At 43.0% G+C, this 21608-nt stretch overlaps 1 protein-coding gene across 2 annotated transcripts in view; it reads right to left on the reverse strand.

Moving 5' to 3' along the window:
- Positions 1-2614: 2614 nt before the first annotated feature.
- LOC120388657 (butyrophilin subfamily 3 member A1-like) overlaps positions 2615-21608 on the reverse strand; it is a 35440-nt gene continuing 16446 nt past the window's right edge. Inside the window, exons 4-12 of one of the 2 annotated variants that reach the window (XM_039510636.1) lie at positions 20113-20388; positions 18585-18686; positions 15800-15856; positions 14201-14227; positions 12770-12796; positions 10855-10875; positions 5960-5986; positions 4460-5346; positions 2615-4351 (exon numbers count right to left, since the gene is read on the reverse strand). In XM_039510636.1, coding sequence (XP_039366570.1) covers positions 4460-5346; positions 5960-5986; positions 10855-10875; positions 12770-12796; positions 14201-14227; positions 15800-15856; positions 18585-18686; positions 20113-20388 — 1424 coding nt within the window. In that variant the 3' untranslated portion in view covers positions 2615-4351. Of the gene's footprint in view, positions 5347-5959; positions 5987-10854; positions 10876-12769; positions 12797-14200; positions 14228-15799; positions 15857-18584; positions 18687-20112; positions 20389-21608 lie in introns of both variants that reach the window. The other variant, XM_039510637.1, reaches the window with a different exon arrangement.

Raw genomic sequence — 21608 nt, forward strand, 5'->3', positions numbered from 1 at the left:
AGGAATTGGGAAATATCCATGTCTTCTTTTGCTCTCACCACCACAACCCTGTCAGGACAGCAATGGACATAGGTAGGTAGGTTTGTGGAACCCATCTAAGTCCCTGTGATTTCTGCCTTGTGTAGACAAAAAGACCCAGGACTTACCTATTTTTAAATTCTAGTCTAGACAAGGTTTTGTGCCTTTAAAACATGTTAAACCAGTCAAGATAAAGCCTGGGTTTCCCCCTAGGGTCAACCTCTACCAACTAACATGTTAGAATATAAGTTGCCCTGTCTGCACTGGAGTTTTAACATGTGTTAGCTAACAGGGTTTTAAAAAACCCACATCTTATAGCCCAGTGAAGTCAAAGCCAGAGTGAGGAATTTTTTGATAGTAAGTTTGAATTTATTTTTGGTTGAAACATATATAGATTTTGTACCTCAGTTTTGGTTTAAAAATAGCATGAAACTATAACCTGACCACAAGAATTATATTTTTTTATTAGAACAATGAAAATAAAAAAGGAAACCTTTACAAAACAAAGGCTTATTCTTCATATTTGTTGTAGAAATAAAACCATCACATTAAACTCACCCTTTTGATTACAATAGCACAGTACAATACATGCAGCAGCATCTCCCCCTCACCATTTGCCTTTGTTTTCTCTTTAAATTATTTGTTAATTCTTATTCCATTCATTTCCTTTTCCACCTAGAAGGGTTTTTTTTGTTTTGGAACATAGTTCCTGTAGGAAATATAAGTATTTATGTCCTGGAAAGGTCACTTTCGTAATGAGTATTAGACAAAAAGGACTTGTTCTTGCCACTGTCTTTGATAGCACGTAATGAAAATACAGTCAAATCCTCGTAACATAGCTTTGAATTTGTATCTGAATTCTGTATATATTTCCGTAAGTTGGAATTTTATGTTCTTCCTCCTTTGTTTTTACTTAGGAGACTTTTTCATGGTGTCCTCACTTTCTCTGAGTGCCTCTTTGTGTTTTACATTCCCATCCTCACTCTCAGAGTTTGTGTTCTGTTTCCATATACAAAGTGCAACACATGCACTAGCTCTATCAGTGTAAAATGAGTTTTTATTTGTGATTGAGGAAAACAAAGCAAGAAACAACAAACTTTAGGTCTACATATGACACACAATGTGTGTGTTTTCTCTTATTGAAAACAACAACTCTCTACAAAACAGCTGCTCAACTCTTAAAACATAAAGATGCCAGGTAAACATTTTAAAAGCACCTAAGAGACTTGGAAACTGAAGTCCTTGTTTCACAAGTACCTAAGGGACAGATTTCAAAAGATACCTAGGCACCTGAAGATGCAGATAGGCACAATAACAGGCTGGCTGGCCCTTCAAGGGTAGATGGGCTGAGCCATGCCTGTGATGGAGGTAGTCCAGAAAAAAGGAGGTACTAGAAAAGCAAATGTGTAACTAGACATATGGGGGTAAAGATTTAGCCTGGGAACAGATAAGGGGAAGGAATCCAGGGAATTTGCTCTGAGAGTTAGTGGCTTGAGTGAGTGGAACTGGGATTCCAGAGAGAAAGGCCTGGGAGGCAGCAGTCTGTGAGGAAAAAGAGCACGGAAGGATTCTCTATTGGGTGGCAGATTTGGTATTTATTGCTTTTGATTTGTGGGATATTATTGGGTTTATAATTGGGTTATTCTGAAAGGGTATAAAACTGAGTATGTCTTGGCTGGAGGACTAAATTACACACCAGCCCACCACAGCCAAAGCGAGGGGGCAGGGGCGGAGTTACTGCAATGCTGGATTTTGCTGTGACAAGGAGGCATCTCCATCATAGTGAGTCTGTTACAGGCATCTAGTGAGATTTTCAGAAGTGCTATGGGTGCAGAACTCCCACAGAAATTAATGAGTGTCAGTTACTTCTGAAAATCCCATTTACCTGTGTCTTTAGGTGTCTGAATATCTTTAAAAATCTGTCCTTTTGTGCCTAAGGCACCTTTTGAAAATGGGACATTAGCTCCTAAACTTCACAAAGTTGGATACATAACTGCCACTTTGGTAATCTAAATCCCAGAATCAGGCCCCATTGGGATTTACAAAAGCCCCTGCTCATGTGTCCCCAAACCATGTAGGTGCCTAAACTCACACAGCACCTACATTTTTGAAGTAAATGTTGCCTCAATACCTATGTTTCTGCCTCTGGGCACGTTGATGCTCAAGCCCCAGAGCGATGCACGAATCAGAGGAATATGGGTTTTCCTCCTCCTAGCTTACTTGTAGTCCTGAACCAGTGGGCATGCTCAGAGGCCACCTAACTCTTCACAAAGTGTAAGGGAGAGAAGGCGGATCCCCTATCTTATAATTCGTAGCCCAGTAGTTTAGGTGTTGACTTTGGATGTGGGAGATACCTGGTTTAAGTCTCCCCTCTTCCTGACAAGAAAAAAGGATTTGAACTGGACTGTATCCTGTCTCAGGTGTGTGCCCTAGTCAGTGGACTGTGAGACAGTCTGTTTTCTTTTAATTTCTCCTGTGAGTGCTCTAACCACCAGGTTAGACAGTCATTCTCAGATAGAGTGACCAGACAGCAAATGTGAAAAATAGGGACAGGGGGTGGGGGGTAATAGGCGCCTATATAAGACAAAGCCCCAAATATTGGCACTGTACCTATAAAATCAGGACATCTGATCACCCTGTTCTCAGACTTGAACTCTGGAGGGGTGTAGGACCAAGCAAATGAGAATATCCTGTAGCTCAGTGATAAAGGCATACTTGTTCAAAGCCCTTCTCCTCATGAGACACTGGGGGGGGACTGAACTTGGGTCTCCCACTGCCCTGGTGAGTACCCTAACCACTAGGTTAACCACTGTGAGGGAAGGCCTCCTCCAGCAGAAAGAAGAAATGCCCTAGGTACCTAATTCCAGGAGAAGTTTCTCAACCGAGAATGGTAAGCAGAGCTACAGGCCTCCTTCCAGGCCACATTTAGACACTGAACTGCCTGAAGGTGTGAGGGGGGCACTTAGCATACACCTCTCAGCTGAGCATCTCCAATTTAGGGTTACCAAATTTCAGGTTCCCAAAAAGAGGACACTGAAGGTGGGAAGGGAGCGCTAGAGGGGGGTACAGTTGCAGGAGCTGGAGGTGCCTGCAGTGGGGATACTTCCTGGTGGTGGAAGGTGGGCTGGTGATAGGGTGACTGGTGCAAGACCAGGATGCAGCACCATCACTCAGTCAGCATCTCCCTGTTCAACACCCTCCCCAGGGCTGGTATTGGGGGCCTGGGTGGGTGGGATCTGGAAGCCATGGCTTGCCAAGGAATGGACCAATCAGCTGCAGATGCAGGGGAGGGACCAATTGGCAAGTGGACCAATCATGGCTCTTTCTGAGTTGCAACAACTGCTCTGCAAAAACCCAGGATATTGCCCATTATTTGAAAAATCCACCCAGACAGAGGACAGAGGCTCAAAAAAGAGGCAATATCCAGATGTATGTAATACTCCAACTGCCTAATTTAGGAGGCTTCCTGCCTAGTGTGCTGGCTTTTCTTAATTCCTTTCTTTCCTTTGCTTATCTCTTCCCATGCATTGTACAGGGAGCCTGGGTGTGACATTCAGGTTTTGTGAATCCCAGTGATTTTTTAGGTGCTTAAAAGTTAGGTGTGGTAACACTGAGAGTCCGACTTTAGAGGCACACTTTCCCTCTAAAATATGGATGTCCCTTTGTGCAATAGCATTTGCAGATATAGTTACCACAATTGCAAGTGTAAATTAGCCATTTGCACATACATTTACCTATTTAAGGTGTCCAAGTAACCAAACAAGCATTGGCTCACCTCAACAGCATGTGCAGCAGTGGTCCTTGAACTTTCTCTCCCTCTCTAAAAATATTGGTCCTATTTACTGGGTATGTAACTGGAACAAAAGTCAGGAAGTGCAAAAGGTAAGGTTCTCTGAGTAACACTAAGGCCATGTCTACACTGGCAAATTAAAGCACTATAACTTGCTGGCTATGGGGTGTGAAAACTCAAAATTTGGTCCTATGTATAGAATGCCTCATTCTGTGACTCACTAACACTGGCAGGATCAGAGTGTGTATGTCTGCAATATGTTAATGTTAATGGGAAAAAATTCCCTTCTGCATTTCCCTTCTGTGTATTTAAATTCCCAAAGTTAACAATAGCATTGATGTAGTTCCCTCCAATTAGAACAATCCTGTTTAATTAGTGTGAGTTTTAGAACAGCACTAATTGTTGCAGTTTCCATTTAAGTTCAGGGGGGCGGAAGCTCCTTAAGTGTCTCCATTTCCCCACTTTTTCTTTCAGGCAAAGTTGTTCCCAAGGTGGCAGTGGTTGGATCTGATTCCCCAGTTATATCTCCTGGCCCTGGAATCCCTGAAACAAGAGAGCCAGTGATACAGGTCCCCCCTGGATTCACGTTCTGAGCATTCTTTTCTTTATGACTGTCTTTGCCCCGTTGGAAAAAATTCTGGATTTTTTTACCTATGGCTTCTGGCTTTTCTTTCCCTGCTTCTGCTTTGAGTGTGTTTCCAGCTGTGTATGTTCTTGATCTGTTTTATCCTCTTTCTTCTTTGGGAGCTGGTCGATGGTCTGGTGCTTTGGGGCATCTTCTCTCACAGAGAACTCTGTGCTGATTTCTTTCTCATCCCCATCTCCAGAGGCAGGACAATGTCCAGAGGCTAGGGATGTTTCTCCCAATGCAGATGAACCTGTGTTGTCTCCAGCTCCTTTCCCATCTCTGGAGGCTGGAGACTGTGCAGAGGCTGTGTTATCTCCTGAACTAGTCCCAAATTTCTGGGAGAAATCCCAGTCGCTGGGGAGGCAGATGCTGAGAGGTTCCCCTTCTTCCCTCCCTGCAGCGTGACCAGGGCTGAGGAATGGGAACAATCTCTCAGAACCTTCCACAGAAATCTCCAGGATAATGGCCATTCCACTGACACTATAAAATGAGAGATTCCCCGCTTCTAGATCCAGATACACCCCAACCACTTTCGGCTTCACACCCCAGCTCTGTATCACAATGTTGGCCTCCCTGGGTTGATACCACCCCCCCGATCTCCTCAGAGCCCAGCACTCCCCTTCAGGGGGTCTCTTCAACCTCTCCTGTTTCACGCTGTCCCTCACAGTCTCACTCAGCACCCCCAGCTCCCAGTCCGGGCTGTCTTCAACCTTTACCTCCCAGTACCACCTGCAAACCTCACCCTCCCCAAAATGATTCCTCCTGGTCACAAATCCCTCCCTCCCCACAGCAATCAGGGCCCCGGAGGAGACAGCTGGATCTTGAGAAGTGGGCTTGTGCTGGACTGTTCTGCCATCTGCAGACAGGGTGAGTTCAGGGTGTTTGCAACTCGGATCCAGGGTGAGAGGAACTGTGAAGAGAGACCAAGATAACCCCATTAGCCACAGATCAGTCAGGGACCCCAAGTTTCCACAGCACTGTGAACAGAATAGCCCCATTAACCACAAGTTAACCTCAATATCAAAGGAAGTCCTGAGGAGTAAAAGGAATAGCTTCTAATGTTAAAGGAAATATTTTCAGTAACAATTTATGCTGTTTTACTTGTGATAGGAAACTAGTGTCCAGTCTTTACTTCCTGAATCAAGCTATTGGCACCCCCACATTAGGGATACACTGAAACTTTTTTCTTTATTTTAGTGTATGAAAACCACTGGATCTGTGCTGAAGGTGCTGCACAATTATCAATAGATCCCATTAGTTTGATTAAAAAGAACATAAATATACACTTCATATTTGATTGATGTACAAATACTAGCTTTTTTAATCTATGAGTTAAATATATAAGAAAGAAAGAAAGAAAGACTCCCTCCAAATATTAGTATCTGCTATTAACATAGACCCTGCCTTCATATCCAGATCTTAAGTCCCTCAGTCCTTCATATGTCAATGCCATCTCCTGCTCCCTCAGGGTCTGGAAAATTAACCCTAATAAGGGGGCCATCTAATTATAGAGATAAACTCACCCATGTAGCTCCGAGCCCTCCTGAAATCTGTAAAAGAAGAATCACCAAGTTAATGGAACTCAAGACAGTGAGAATTCAGATTTGGCCAGTTTGTCCAGTCCTTAATTAGGAGAAGTTCCATTCACTCCAGTTAAAATGCTTGCAGTGGGTAAGGGCTTCAGAACTAGCCTATGGCTATACTACTTCTTTAGCTCTCATGTTATGTTTTTTATCTGTAGATATCAAAGTGCTGTATAAAGGAAAGTGAATATTGTTATATGAAAGATACTGACAGTCTGCCATCGAGGTCTTGGAGGCAAGACAACCATGGAGCTTGTTAGAATAAATGGGGAGGCTAAAACCTTTGTGTCCAACAGTAGGAACAATTCTTCAGTAGTGCAAAACAGCTGGACACAAAGGAGAGAACTGACGTCCAAGAAACCCGAGAAGCCATGTGGTCAGGGGATGAGTATAGCTCTAATGAAAACAACAAGGAGTCTGGTGGCACCTTAAAGACTAATAGATTTATTTGGGCATAAGCTTTCATGAGTTAAAAAATCACTTCTTCAGATGCATGGAGTGAAAATTACAGATGCAGGCATGAATATACTGATACATGAAGAAAAGGGAGTTATCTTACAAGTGAAGAACCAGTTCTGACAAGGCCAATTCAGTCACAGTGGATGTGGTCCACTCCCAATACCTTATGAGTAGGGGTTAATACCAAGAGAGGGAAAATTACTTTTGTAGTGAACCAGCCACTCCTACTCTCTATTCCAAATTAATGGTGTTTAGTTTTCAAATGAATTGTAGCTCTGCAGGTTTCAGAGTTGTAGTCATGTTAATCTGTATCAGCAAGAACAAGGAGTCCTTGTAGCACTTTAGAGACTAACAGATTTATTTGGGCATAAGCTTTTTATTTGGGAATAAAACCCACTTCATCAGATGCATGGAGTGGAACTGTAGCTCTGCAGTTTCTCTTTGAAGTCTGTTTTGAAGTTTTTTGTTGAAGGATGGCTACTTTTATATCTGTTATTGTATGTCCAGGGAGATTGACATGTTCTCCAACTGGCTTTTGTATGTTACCATTCCTGACGTCTGATTTGTGTCCATTTATTCTTTTACATACAGACTGTTCAGTTTGGCCAATGTACATGGCAGAGGGGCATTGCTGGCACATGATGGCATATATCACATAAGTAAATGTGCAGGTGAATGATCCCTGATGGTGTGGCTGATGTTGTTGGGGCCTATGATGGTGTCGCTAGAGTAGGCATGGGGACAGAGTAGGCAACAGTGTTTGTTACAAAGATTGGTTCCTGGGTTGGTGTTTCTGTGGCGTGGTGTGCAGTTGCTGGTGAGTATTTGCTTCAGGTTGGGGGGTGTCTGTAAGCGAGGACTGGCCTGTCTCCCAAGGTCTGTGTGTTATATCCTTGGGGCAGCCGGTGTAGGAAGCAATCACTTGAGGCCAGAGAGCAGGCAGCTAACCAAAACCTCCATTTTATTTACAGATATACAGAGAGCTCACTCAGCTGGTTGAAACCGGCTGAGCTAACCCATAATAATCTAACTCAGTTGCCATAGCAACAAAAACCATGACAACCAAATACACAACATATTCCTCCCCCCGTAATAAGAACATCCCCTAAATAAAACACACACTAGACTAGAGAAGGAGGGTAGACTGCCTGTGTAGGGTCCAAAAATTGATGTCAGAGGTTGATGGTCTGTGAGAAGAGTAAATTTTCGCCCAAACAGGTACTGATGAAACTTCCGAATTCCAAAAACAATTCCTAATGCCTCACGTTCGATTTGGGCGTAGTTAGTTTCTGCTTTGCTTAGAGTGCGTGAAGCAAAAGCAATAGGTCTCTCTTCTCCTGAAGGCATAATATGTGACACGACTGCTCCCACTCCATAAGGGGAGGCATCGCAGGCCAATTGCAGTGGTAAGGATGGATCAAAGTGCGTTAGAACTTCAGAATTTAGCAATGCATCCTTAGCTTTGTTAAACGCAACATCACAGGCTTCAGTCCACTTCCAGGCCTTGTTCTGCCCAAGGAGCTCATGAAGTGGTTTTAGCAGTGTGGCTAACTGTGAGATGAACTTTCCATAATAGTTCAGGAGTCCTAGAAACGAGCGCAGCTGGCTTACATTTCGAGGGGGGGAGCCTCCACAATAGCTTTAACTTTTGCAGGGGCCTTATGAAGACCTGCAGAATCAATGATGTGTCCCAAATATTCAACAGAGGGCTTGAAGAATTCACACTTGTCTTTGCGAACTCGTAGGCCATACTCTTCCAGTCTTTGTAGGGTAGCCTCTAAATTCTTTAAGTGATCCTCTTCATTTCTTCCAGTGACCAGGATATCATCCAGATAGCACTGAACTCCTGACAAGCCACACAAGATCTGGTCCATAGCCCTCTGGAACAGGGCGGGAGCAGATGTTATTCCGAAGGGTAGGCGACAGTATCGATAAAGCCCCTTATGAGTCACAATAGTCAACAGCTCTTGGGACTTTTCATCGACGTGCATCTGTAAATATGCTTGACTCAGATCAATCTTACTGAACTTTTGTCCCCCAGCCAGGCCTGCGAAGAGGTCATCGATGCGGGAAGCGGGTATTGCTCTGCACACAACACTGGGTTGACAGTGACTTTAAAATCACCGCAAATCCGGAGAGAGCCATCTTTCTTCACGATTGGAACCATAGGAGTGGCCCATGAGCTATGGGTAACTGGTATTAGGACTCCATTGGTGACCAGGCGCTCCAGGCCTGCTTCAACTTTTGGCCTGATGGCATATGGCACAGTTCGGGCTTTCAGATATTTTGGTGGACTGTCAGGTTTAATGTTCAATGTCACAGTGATTCCCTTCATACTTCCCAAATCATCTCCAAAAACAGCAGCATGTTTCCTTAGAATAGGGGTTAGACTGGTTTCTTCTTTAGTCATCCGGTGCACTTCTGCCCAGTTCAGTTGAATCTTCCCAAGCCAAGACCTACCCATTAAGGCTGGGTAGTCACCTCTCACCACAAACAGTGGCAATTTAGCCGCCTGTCCATTGAGCTCCACCTTAACATCAATAGTGCCCAACATGGGCACAGCTTCACCTGTATACGTCTTCAGAACAGATTTTGTTGCCTTAAGCGGAAGATGCTGTAACCTTTCGTTATACACAGTCTCAGGAACCAGCGAGACAGCTGCACCGGTGTCTAGTTCCATGCGTATAGGTTTGCCCTCCAATAAAGGGGTTACCCAGTATTCATGTGAGCCCGCTGCCAAAGACAAAACATGCAGTGGCACTTCCTCTTATGAGGAGGTGTCACTTTGATCATCCTGGGTCTGCTCTAGGGTATGCAAGGTTCATCTTTTTGTCGGCCAGACCATAGGCCTCTTTTTCTTTTGTTTACAGGCATACTCAATGTGTCCCTTTTTGCCACAGTGTCGACACACCAGGTCTTTACACCAGCATTCTGATGCCTGGTGACCCAGCTTACCACAGCGGTAACATTCTTGACTCTGCACCGTTTTGTGGGTCGGTTCTTGTGACACTTTTTGCACCCTAGGGGATGCACCGATGTATTGTGCCTCCCTTGTAGCCAGTTCCATGGAGACAGCAATATCAACAGCCTTCTGTAATGTAAGCTGAGCCTCTGTCAGTAGGCGCTTCCGTATAGCTTCACTGCAGAGGCCACACACTAACCTGTCACGCAGGGCATCATTTAACATCTCTTTAAATTCACAGTGTTCTGCTAGCTTTTTTAAAATGGCTACAAATTGTACAACTGTTTCATCTTCCTTTTGGTCTCTTTTGTGGAACCTATATCTTTCAGCAATTACCAGTGGTTTTGGGGAGAAGTGAGACCCCAGGATTTCCACAATGTCACTGTAAGATTTAGTCTCAGGCTTAACAGGGTGTAGTAAGCTGCGTAGCAGAGAGTAGGTTTTAGCCCCTACAACAGTTAAGAATATTGGCACCTTCTTCGCTTCTGTAATGTCATTTGCAATACCAAAAAGCTCAAAACGCTCAGTATACACATGCCACTGCTCTGTATTCTCATCAAAAGGCTCCAGGGGCCTGGTCAGAGTAGCCATGATTTTTAGTTTCACTTTCACAGTCAGTGCAAACAAGCAGCTTTTTTTGTTTGTTTGTTCTTTACCTTAACTTCTACTTCCTTCTGTTACTGGAGCAGCACCGAGTCTCACCCTCGTCGCCAGTGTTATATCCTTAGGGCAGCCGGTGTAGGAAGCAATCACTTGAGGCCAGAGAGCAGGCAGCTAACCAAAACCTCCATTTTATTTACAGATATACAGAGAGCTCACTCAGCTGGTTGAAACCGGCTGAGCTAACCCATAATAATCTAACTCAGTTGCCATAGCAACAAAAACCATGACAACCAAATACACAACACTGTGAGAGTGAGGGATCATTTTCCCTATTCTGGAAAATAATCCCTCACTCTCACAGACCTTGGGAGGCAGGCAGCCCCCCAACCTGAATTTCCACCCAGATTGTCAATGTTTCCCAGTGGGGAATCTGAAACCCAGAAACTGGGAGTGGCTTCCCCAAAGTCCCGTAGAAAGCTAGGAACAGACTCCAGAGCCCTGTTCACTGGCCACTCTATTGCTAGCACTGCAGGACTCAGAGAAGATATTGCTTCTGCTCAGAGTAGGATTTGTGTTTATGTAAGCCATGCTCACTCCATGTGGCACTCTGGCTCCCTCTAGAGCTGGCTAAGCACCTAGAACTTGATAACATCTGTAATAGCTTGGTTAAGGCACTAGGTCTTTTAGCTTGGGGCCCCAGGCTCCTGCATGGAACTCCAGGTTCAAACCCTGCTGCTGCTGCTGATACCCTTCCCTCACGGATGTCAAAGTTATATATAAAAAACATGATGCAAAAAATGTCTTGACTTACCCAGTTCTGAGATTGCTCTGTCTGAAATGAAAAGATCTGGTATTATTTACTTTTATTAGTGTGGAGGGCACAGTTTACTGGATGTTTCCAGAAATGCAGGAAAAAATAAGACTAAACTAATTCAGTTTTTATACAGCACAAATACAGGTTTTCAAATTGATGGCTAGATTGTCTCTTTTCACTGAAAATCTCAAGGAGTGAGAAAGAGACAAAGTGCTTGAAACACATTAAAGGGAAAAACAAAAGGGAAGTCTATGCTAGCTTTATTATATACAGGTAAAGCTTCAGTACTTGCTGTAGCTCATCTCCATTGGCTGCTCAGAGGCTTGGAATCATAGATGTAGTCCCAGCAGAGAGGAATTAGTGGTAAGAGCACAGGTGAGGGACCCAGAGCTCCAAAATAAATGCAGCTTATTCACTGGTTCTACAGATTTATCCATTATTACTGTGCTGAGAGCTGAGCTATTCTTCAGATTCTTTTTCTGTTTGGTGCGAGGGACCTTCTTCCAACAGGAGTACTGCAGAGAATCTACCAGATTTAGACAAATCCCCTAGGGTAATAGTGGTAAAAGCAATGCCTTTGGCTCAAAAAATGTAAAATTTATTCAGTAGCTAATTTTACCGTTGACAATATTTACTGCTATTTTCCTCAGAGCCAGGTTCATTTTGAATTGGCTTATCATAAATGGACAGCTAAAAGGACAGACGGTATATTGTATTTGTTTTTAATTTACTTTAGTACATCCTAATGCTATGGTGATGGGTGCCATAATTAAATGCAAGTTATATAAAATATTCTGTACAGATATCAGTATCACTATTGTAATAATGAGATTGAGAAATCAGGCATTAAAAAGTCAGGAAATGTGGAATTACAGCTGGAGGCTAAAACTTTGCTTTTCTTCTGGTGCTTTAAAATACAGGCTTCCCTTTATATGATTATAAATTGTTTATCAATTAATAATGTATATTTTAATACAAATGGGAATTTCCTACATAAAACAAGTGACTGTGTGACAAAATCAGGCTGGATGGCTGTAAACGGTGATGGAAGGCAGATGATTAGCCCTAGAATGATAAATTCCCTTTTAGCTATAAGCTGAAATGAGGTTCAGGTCAACTAGGGACAGCTGAGTCCAAGTAAGGGCTGTCTGAGACCTTTAAATACCCCTCTTCTGGTGAAAGAGGAGGAGAGACAAGCTGCCGCAGCAGGGCTAGAGGTAGCAGGGAGAAAGGCTTCTCCAGGGTAGGAGGCTGTGCTTCTCCCCATATGGGATATTACCTACCTACCTGTAGGATGGGCACCCTGGGGCCAATAACAAGGCCACCTGCCCCCCTCCCTCCAGATAGGGGATATGGAAAGGTTTGCCATTCCCCTTTGGTTTGTGTTGAGTTGTGAATTTCTTTTGTTTGGCAGAGGAGCACTCCTTGGGCCTGCCTGGAAAATAGTGAGAAAGAAACCCCAAAAGACCATGTGTCTGCAGTGCGGCTGATTTATTCCAGCCCTCCCCACTGCCCCCTCTGCCAGTGCAAACAGCACTGAGTCCAGCAACGTGAAGGAGGTGCCTTGCCAGGATACGGAATATAATCTTTAAACGTAGCTTGGCTTGATGTTGAGGAGTTACTAAACCAAATCTGAAGGAACTCAGTTCCGTAGTTTTAATGTTATGATTATTTATAGTAAAAAAGCTGAAACTTTTTTATTAGTTTTTAGATCACACATTGAGAGTAAGGATGGAGGGGGGAGAAGATAGACTGTTAGAAAGCACACTGAATAAACTTCTCTATTACTCACTGTTTCATATAATATCCTTAGAATCCCCTTATATACCTATGTTTCCAAATTACCCATAATTCAATCTACACTGTACAATTATAGCTGCTTATTAATTCTGTACCATAAAATGAGCCCTACCAAGTCGTTCCTGCAGCTCCTGATGCTCTGTAAAAGAAAAAGCTTTGATTACCAGTTTGATATTTTAAAAAAGGAATTTCAGCTCATTGTGAGAAATGCATACACTGATTCTCTGGATAGAAAAAGACAAAACTAATGATCTCTATAAAAGTGGTAAACAATCAATTGTAACATTTAAGGGTGGTCTACTCTAGAGAGTTAGGTTGACCCAGCTGTATTACTCAGGTATGTGAAAAATTCACACCCCTAAGAGACATAGTTAAGCTGAACTAAGCCCCAGTGTAGACAGCACTGGTTTGACAGAAGATTTCTTCCATTGACCTAGCTACTGCCTCTTATAGAGGTAGATTTACTATAATGATTGAAGAACCCCTTCTGCTACCCTAGCATTTCTAGTGTAGACATAGCCTTATGTGGGGCAGATCTAGAGTGATTTGCAGGTACAGCAATATCAATTAGGGGAGTGATATTGTTACAACATTATTATGCCAGCAAAAGTCCTACTTATACTGGCAAAAAAATGTAGCTTACTGTGGTTCAGCACATAAAATAAGCTATACCAGCACAAGCACTTTTTTGCCAATATAACTGCATCTACACTAACAGCAATCTCATAAAATCTCATATCACACCCTCAGCTACTAGACCGCTATACTGGCAAAACTTTGTAGATAAGACTGTGGCCTGTTTACATTTAAAAGTTTGAACACTGCCTACTTTTTAACTTAGGGAATTGTTTGCTTCCTTTCTTCCTCCCCCCAATGAAGTGGAATGTATTTATAGCACTGATTTCCCAGATGAACTAGTCTGGGATAGGAAAGGCTAAATGGATTTAGTTGCAAAGAAAGATTTGCAATTAATTTCTGATAGCGTGGAGGTGCTTTTAAGATACTACAGTTAAAACACAGTAATATTAATAATAATGAACAGTGCTAGATGTTTGGTTTCCTCTGTCAGGTGTTTTTCTTTGCTCTTCCAAACTGCAAGTGGCTTCTAACACTAATAATTATCTAGGGTGAAATCAACCCAATGTAGAGAGCCTACATAATGCTTATATACCACTTAAGTCACTTAAGTTTCACTTAAGTCCTATTTTGAATGGCATGTAGGTCTTGCGGTGTCCCTCTGCATAGGAAAGATTGCATCCATCTGGCTTAAAAACAGATACTCACAACACTCCTTGGAAGCAGCTGAGTAATATTATCCCGATTTAGAGATGGGGAAGGTGAGGCAAGAAGGATCAGTGACTTGTGTATAGTCACACAGGGAGTTAATGGCATCTACTCCTGAGCCCCCTGGCATCTACTCCAGATGCCATGTTGCAACGTCTGTGACAAATGTCACAGTATTTATGTCTCACTGCTCCTAATTAATTATAACGTGAAAACCCATATCTGAAATTTTCAGCCCTGACAGTAATTTTTACTGTACCTTGTTCCAACGCCTTCTTCGCAGTGTCTGCATGGAAGAGAATGGCATGTTACTATACAACCATGTAATGATTTGTAATATACAATTGATGCAAAACACCTCAGAGAATTTTCTTGAAGATTATGTTTGATAGGAAAATAACCAGTTACATCACTAATCTCTCTGACTCTATTTCTCTCTCTCTGTGAACGCTATCTTCTTATGGGTAAACAAACAGTACATGGTTCTGAAGGAGCTGTCTGGAGCACCTGCATTTTCATACTTATCACAGCACCTGGAAAGAATTGTCTTGCAGACGCCAAACCCAGTTGGCCCAACTAAGGAAATATGAAGGGTAAATGGGAGGGCTCTGGCCTAGGAACTTGGTCTGTGAGTGGGAGAATCATGGATTCCACCCTTAGAATGGGGATGGCTCCAGCCTGTCACTTGAAAAGGTAAAGCCAAGAGAGCTTGTAGAGGGCAGGAGTGCAGCTATCCTGTAACTGTGGCATCTTCATCTCTCTCAGTCTATTTAAAACTATCTCAAGCTTCCTGTTTCTGAACCAGGCCCCTCTTTTTGGCTCTTTGTTCCACATTTAGGGCTCAACTCTGTGCCTATGGCAGGAAGAGCTGAGCTCTGTGGCCTAACCTGACTCTGTGGCTAGGGAGCACAGCTGGATCCTGAAGGGTAATAAAAATAACACCTAGTTCTTATCTAGAGTGTTTCATCTTTAGGTCCCAAAGCATTCTACAAAGGAGAGGAGTGTCACTATCCCCATTTTACAGGTGGGGAAACTGATGCACAGAGTGGTAACGTGACATGCCTAAGGTCAGTCATTAAACCAAGGACAGAAGTGAGGTTTCTCAGGTCTTACATCACACTGGACCACACTGCCTCAGGGGAGATAACAATTATTATGTACTGACTGTGGATGACATCCTGGCTCATTGAAATCAATGGCAAAAGTACTGTCAAACTCAAAGGGGCCAAAATTATATATGTCCACTGAACTCTGTCCTTTCCCAGGGGTGAGATTCATTATTCTGCCCTTTGTGTCTCTGGGGATACTGTTCAAGGACCCTGAACATACTCACACTTCCCTGATTTCATAATGGAGGTGGTGCACTATGGCAAATAAAGCTTTTCAGGATCAGCCCATGAAATAGATATAACAAAGCAAGGGGTGGAAATAGGTGGTGATATAGAAAGAGGAGGAAATGTCATTGAAAGAGTGTGAGATGAGCTTGTTTTTACACATGCAACTTGAGATCAGTGTAATGATTGATACACCGTCTTCTGGCTTAATGACATTAAGCTGATGCCATAAGATATTTAAAGGGAGCTATCAGGATGCACAGGCCTTACACTATAACATGTAAGCAGCAATGGAGACAAATTTCCCAGGAAGAAACAGACATTTGATTCCACTGATGAGCGAAATAGATATTAAAAATAAATAGTCTTGTTTAATAACTTTATTAAATACTTTAAATTACGGTAGGAGATCAAGTGTTATACATATAAAAATCATGCAAGAAAAATGCATTCCAGTTAAAGCAGAGATGTCAAAACTAAGTATAAACATATCAAGGATAACTTAAGAAAGAGAAATACATTACCCTGTATGAATAAAGCCTCTTCTTCTGATTTTTTTTTCGTAGACTCCTTCTGCTTGACTATAAGATTAAGAATCAAAGATTTTGGAGTGCTGAGTAAATTGTTGAGGTGCCAGAGAGATACAATAAAACAGATGTTTGCCAAACTGTTTTTGTTATTCAAGTAGAAAATACAATTAGCACAGTGCACATTTTATATACTATCCATGGTTAGCAAGAGGAAGAATTTAAATACAGAGGAAGCTGAAGGGTTAAGAAAAGAGGTGGAACGAGAAACATAAAATGCTTCATGAACAATATGAGACTTGTGGAAATAAGTGCCAATGATGTATAGTCTTCTGTTTGCCAGAAAATGGGAATAAGTGACAGGATGGATCACTTGATGATTACCTCTTCTGTTCATTTCCTCTGGGGTACCTGGCGCTGTCCACTGTCGGAAGACAGTATATGGGACTAGATGGACCTTTGGGCTGACCCAGTATGGCCATACACATGTTCTTGTGTTCTTAATGTCATGGAACCAGGAGCCCTAGAACTTTGGTAGAAGCATATGTGTTGGGGGGCAGGGGGACGAGACCCTACCCTTGTGGCCCCACCCCCTCCTTGTCTCCGCCCTGCTCGTAATCTTTCCCCTGAGATCCTGCCCCCTGGCCACTTGGCCAGGCTGGAAGCCAGATCTGGGCAGTGGTAAGAGCTACCTAGGGAGCCCCGGCCCCTGTGGGGAGACCCAGACCCTCCACCTACTCTGGATGGGGAGCCAGGGGGCCCAGGAGCAGCACCCTAGGGCAGGTGGAGGATCTGGGACTTCCCACAGCAGCCTGAGTGGTAGTCTGACTCTGGCTTCAGCCCTGGTCAGGGCGTGGGAACTCAGTGGGCAGGGAGAACAGGAGGAGCAGAGGTGTAGTCACTGAGAGGAGCAGGCATTGTGAAGAGGTTGGCACCATAGGCAGGGACTATGAAGCGCAGCCCTTGCTTGTGCCACTGTGCGCCTGCCCAAAGCTTGCAGTTTGGGGAGACAACAGGGCCTCCTGCCTCTCAAACTATTCTCATGTTAAAAATTGGGTGGGCCTGGCCTGCACACTTTTAGAAGTGAGGGGCCCATGGACCCCTGGTTCCCCCGGTTCCAGCGCCCCTGTATTGAATGCTTCAATATATATAAAAGTATTTTGAATTGATAATGTCAAACTTTTCTTCTCAAATTTTTTATGCTCATAAATTGTGGAATTTGTATTAAAAGAATAGTTCCTTTATTTTCAAATGTATACAGACCTGATCTTACCAATAATCAGAGAGAGTTGGAAAACATAACAAAATACTACTAACATTCTGGTAAATCTGAAAACATTTTCCATTCTGTTGTGTTTTATGAGTCCATTGTTTTATTTTCCAAATTTTCTGTCAAAATATTTTAAGCAAAATTGTTTTGATTTTAGATGGCGATATATTTTAAAATGAAAATTTCTGATATTGAAAAAAATATACTATGTGTCAGTGACCAGTCAAAATCAGTAATAGAAAACCAATTAGCCAATAAAAATAGCAAAGAGATTTTGAAAATCAAACAACAGACTGTTTTAAAGATTTAAAGATTCTGCTGAGAACTGGAAAATTCTGAAATTTTTTTTTTAAATAATCCTTTAATAAGGACCAGATTTTGATTAAAATATGGAGAGGTACCTATTTCATAGAACTGGAAAGTTATTGAGTCCAGCCCCCTGTCTTCACTGGGACTAAGAACTGATTTTGCTTCAGATCCCTAGGTGGTTCCCCTCAGGAATTGAACTTATAACTTGAGGTTTAGGAGGCCAATGCGCAAACCACTCAGCTATCACTGCCCCCTTTAGGTAGTGAATAAAAATAAACCTGACAAGCTGCATTCCCAAGTAGACTGCTTACAACTGAGTAATTTCCTTAAATTCCAGTGAAGTCATTTGGACTAGTCGGGGCAGTTAGAACTATGCACAATAGTTTTTTCCATGATCAGGCCTCAAGATTGTGTTCCCTGATTTTATTTGTGTATGAAATTCATAGACTCATAGATTATAAAGGCTATTGTGATCATCTAATCTGAGTTCCTGCAACTTCCTTAAAAAAATCCTATCTGAACTAGAACACATCTTTTACAAAAAACACCCAATCTTGATTTACAGTTTCTAGTGATGGAGAATCCACCACAACCTTTGGTAAATTGTTCTAGTGCTTAATTACCCTCACTGTTAAAAAACGCATGCTGTATTTCCAGTCTGATTTGTGTAGCCCGAACATCCAGTTGATCAATTTTGTTATACCTTTCTCTGCTAGATTGAAGCCTGTTATCAAATATTTGTTCCCTGTGTAGGTTATAAAATGTGAGATCATGTCACCCCTTAACCTTTTCTTTGGTAAACTAATCAGATTGAGCTCCTGGAGTCTATTAATATATGGAATGTTTTCTAATTCTCTAATTATTCTTGTTTCCAGTTTACCAACATCCTTCTTGAATTGAGGGCACCAGAACTGGACATTGAATTCCAGCAGCACTCTCACCAATGCCAAATATATGGGTATAATAACTTCCCTACTCCTATTCCAAACACCAGAACAGATCATTTTTAAAATTTCTTCTTCTGGAATTAGATGTTAATCAGAGATGAACAAATATTAAAAAAAAAAATCCTGACGTCCTTTTGAGCACCAATAAATATTGTAGTTCAATTTAGTTCGATGTTTGGGTTTCATTTGATAATAATTTTATGATTATTATTTCCCCCTTGTGGATGGACTTTAAACATGCAGATAATGCACTTACCTGTATATATCCAAAATGCACAGGCACCGATCACAAGAAGGTTTAAAGTAAATAACACCCAGAATGCAGCAAGCCACGGAGAAACATGAGGGAAAATATCACCTTTGAAAACAATATATAAAAAAGTCACCCCAGAAACATGCTATGTCTTCTCCATATTAAGGAACAATGAATCAGGCTCCACAGATGTGTGAAGCTCAGGACTTGACTGGTTTTGCAGTATCAAAGTATCAGCTAGACCTGGAACTCGTGTAAATTGCCATTGATTTACATCAGCTGATAATCTAGCTCTTGCGCAGAAGAGCTGCAGATTGGATATCCCAGAGTCACTCCTGCTTTTATACTTCCTGTTTTTCTGTAGACCAGATTCTGACACCCTTTCTTACAGTGAATTGTATCTTACTCTTTCAAACCAATGGGATTAACTTCAGATCCATGTACTATTCATTGTGATCTGGTCCTGGCTCCTTAGCAATTTTGGGCAATGATAAAGACACTGGACCACATTCACAGCTGATGTAAATCCGGCTCGCTCTATTGGAGTCAATGGACCTAGATCCTCAGCTAGCGTAATGAGCACAGCTTTATTTCAGTCAGTAGAACTACCACCATTTACACCATCTGAGGATTTGGCCCACTGATTCTAGATTTCACACGCCAAGATCAAGAAAATCAGTTTCAGCCACTGCCCTGAGTGATCAATGAATATCCCTGCATGTTCTTCAGAGGTAACATTAACCCCAGGGTAGGTGGTCTGCTCAAGACCTCTTGGTGTTATGTAGGGCTAATGTGGTTCATAAGCCTTGTTTCGGCCTTCAGCATTGGGGGAATAATATAGTGATTCTTGACATATTTGACTGGCTGTTATTTCACACCAGTTTGGAGTCTGAAGCTGGTTAGCACACACACAAGTGAATGGGAGTCAGATTTAGAGAGAGATGCCTTGTGATAATAAAAGTTAGAAGTGGATCTCCTATTGCTGCTAAACAACCGGTTAATTTATCCAAGTTCTAATAAGCCACCAGAACAGTGAGACAGGTGGTGAGCTGAGACAACTGATTATTAGTAATAATCATCTCTAGCTCTTACATAGTGTATTTTACCAGTGGATCTCAAAGGAGAGCAATATCACTGTCTGAGGCATCGGGAGGAAAAGCAACTTGCCCAAGGTCACCCAGCAGGCCAGTGGCAGAGCTGGGAACAGAACCCACATCTCCTGCGCTTTGCCCGCTAAGTCACAGTGCAGGCAAAAATTCTTTTCTTGTTGCCTTTTCCACCCAGCTCAACCTTTTACATGTTTCTTCCTGTTCTAATCCCACCCAGTGAGCTCTCTGGGGCAGTGACTATCTAGTTTAGCTATTTGTACAGCACTTAACACAATGAGGCCCTTCTAACAGTATTAGGGCAGTATCCTTTTGACTTAGGTGGGAAGCTCTGTTCTGCCACATTCTTATCTCGATAATACAACACTAGAGTCTGATGGACAGAGAAGCAGCTCCAAGGTTAAAGCATGATGCAGAGGACTCACCTGAGAGGAGAATGACAGATTTCTTCTCTGTTTTCAGCAGGTTGTTCTGGATAACGCAGCTGATTTCTCCAGTTTCCTGTCCCAGGATTGTGACGTTGCTCAGAATACTGAACAGAAGTTCATGATCCTGCTCCATTTTGGTCACAGGCTGCAGATCCGACCCATTATTTATAACCCAGCGGACTTCAGGTTTGGGAAACCATCCTGTTGACCTGCAGGCTAGGTCAATCCCCTGGCCCTGGGGACCCAGCACATCGATGGACACAGAGGCAACAGCTAAAACAAGAAGAGAGAGATTCAGGAGGGGCTATCTTCAGGGAAACAGCATTGTCACTTTGTTATGGCTTTATTTTTAATTCAGGACATGGTCCCAATTTCTGTGTTTTTCCTACTGGAGTCCAAAGAAATGCTTCACTTGCTTCTCCTGGGGACTGCAGATCATGGCACATCACCATAAATGGCAAGTTGTACTGCTGCCTGGCCTCCCAAATGCCACATGCCAAAGCCAATATTCAGGCCAGGTCTACACTCAAAAGTTAGGTCAACCCAGCTACATCACTTGGGGGAGTGAAAAATCCACACCCTTGAGAGATGCTGGGGCTACGTCTACACTACCCGATTTTAGGATCGATATATCGCGTCTCATCTAGACGCCGATATCGATCCCTCTATCGATTCCGAACTCCACCGTGGCGGCGTCGATATGGAGAGCCGGACATCGATCCCGCGCCGAGGACGGGTAAGTTATCGATATAAGATACTTCGACTTCAGCTACGTTATTCACGTAGCTGAAGTTGCGTATCTTATATCGATTTTTCCCCTTAGTGTAGACCAGCCCTGTGAAGCTGACCTAACCCCAGCATAGACAGCATTAGATTGATGCAACAATTCTTCTGTCAACCTAGCTATCACCTCTCAGGAAGATGAATTCACTACAGTGATGGGAGAACCCCTCCTGTTGCTGTAATGTGGGTCTGCACTGAAGTACAGATAAGCCCTTAGACAGGGATCTCAGAGGGCTGGGTCTGTTTCTCCACTCCCTAGTCCCTGCACGTGGGGCAAGGATGGAAGAGAGAGGGGGCTTTAATCCACCTTCACTCTCTCTGTATAGAGTGGCCAGGTAGGGCCTGCCCAGCCCCCTGGTGTAACTTAGAGCAGCTGGTCCCCATGGGCCCTAGGAAGCAGAGGATATCCATGGTGCATTGTGCTTTGCCCACACATCCCAATCTGCCCTTCTATTGGAGGCTGGGTGCTGAGTGGGTGCAAAGCCATTAAGCCAGCCAGAGACCTGCCCAGGGCCTATTCTCAAGGGGCCATTTCTGCCTACTTTAAGACCCTTTACACTGCCAGTGCAGCATAAGGAGTCCTTGGTGTGACTGAAAAGCAGGCCCAGTGTTTCATACTCTGTGCGTTTAGGGCTCAGTTGCTCCGTACAGGCAGTTTAGAGTAAGGGGCCGGAGGGGAGTTGTCCTACCCCAGAGCTCCTAGGTGTACA

This window comes from Mauremys reevesii, linkage group 22 (assembly GCF_016161935.1).
Source record: "Mauremys reevesii isolate NIE-2019 linkage group 22, ASM1616193v1, whole genome shotgun sequence".
NCBI lineage: Eukaryota > Metazoa > Chordata > Testudines > Geoemydidae > Mauremys > Mauremys reevesii.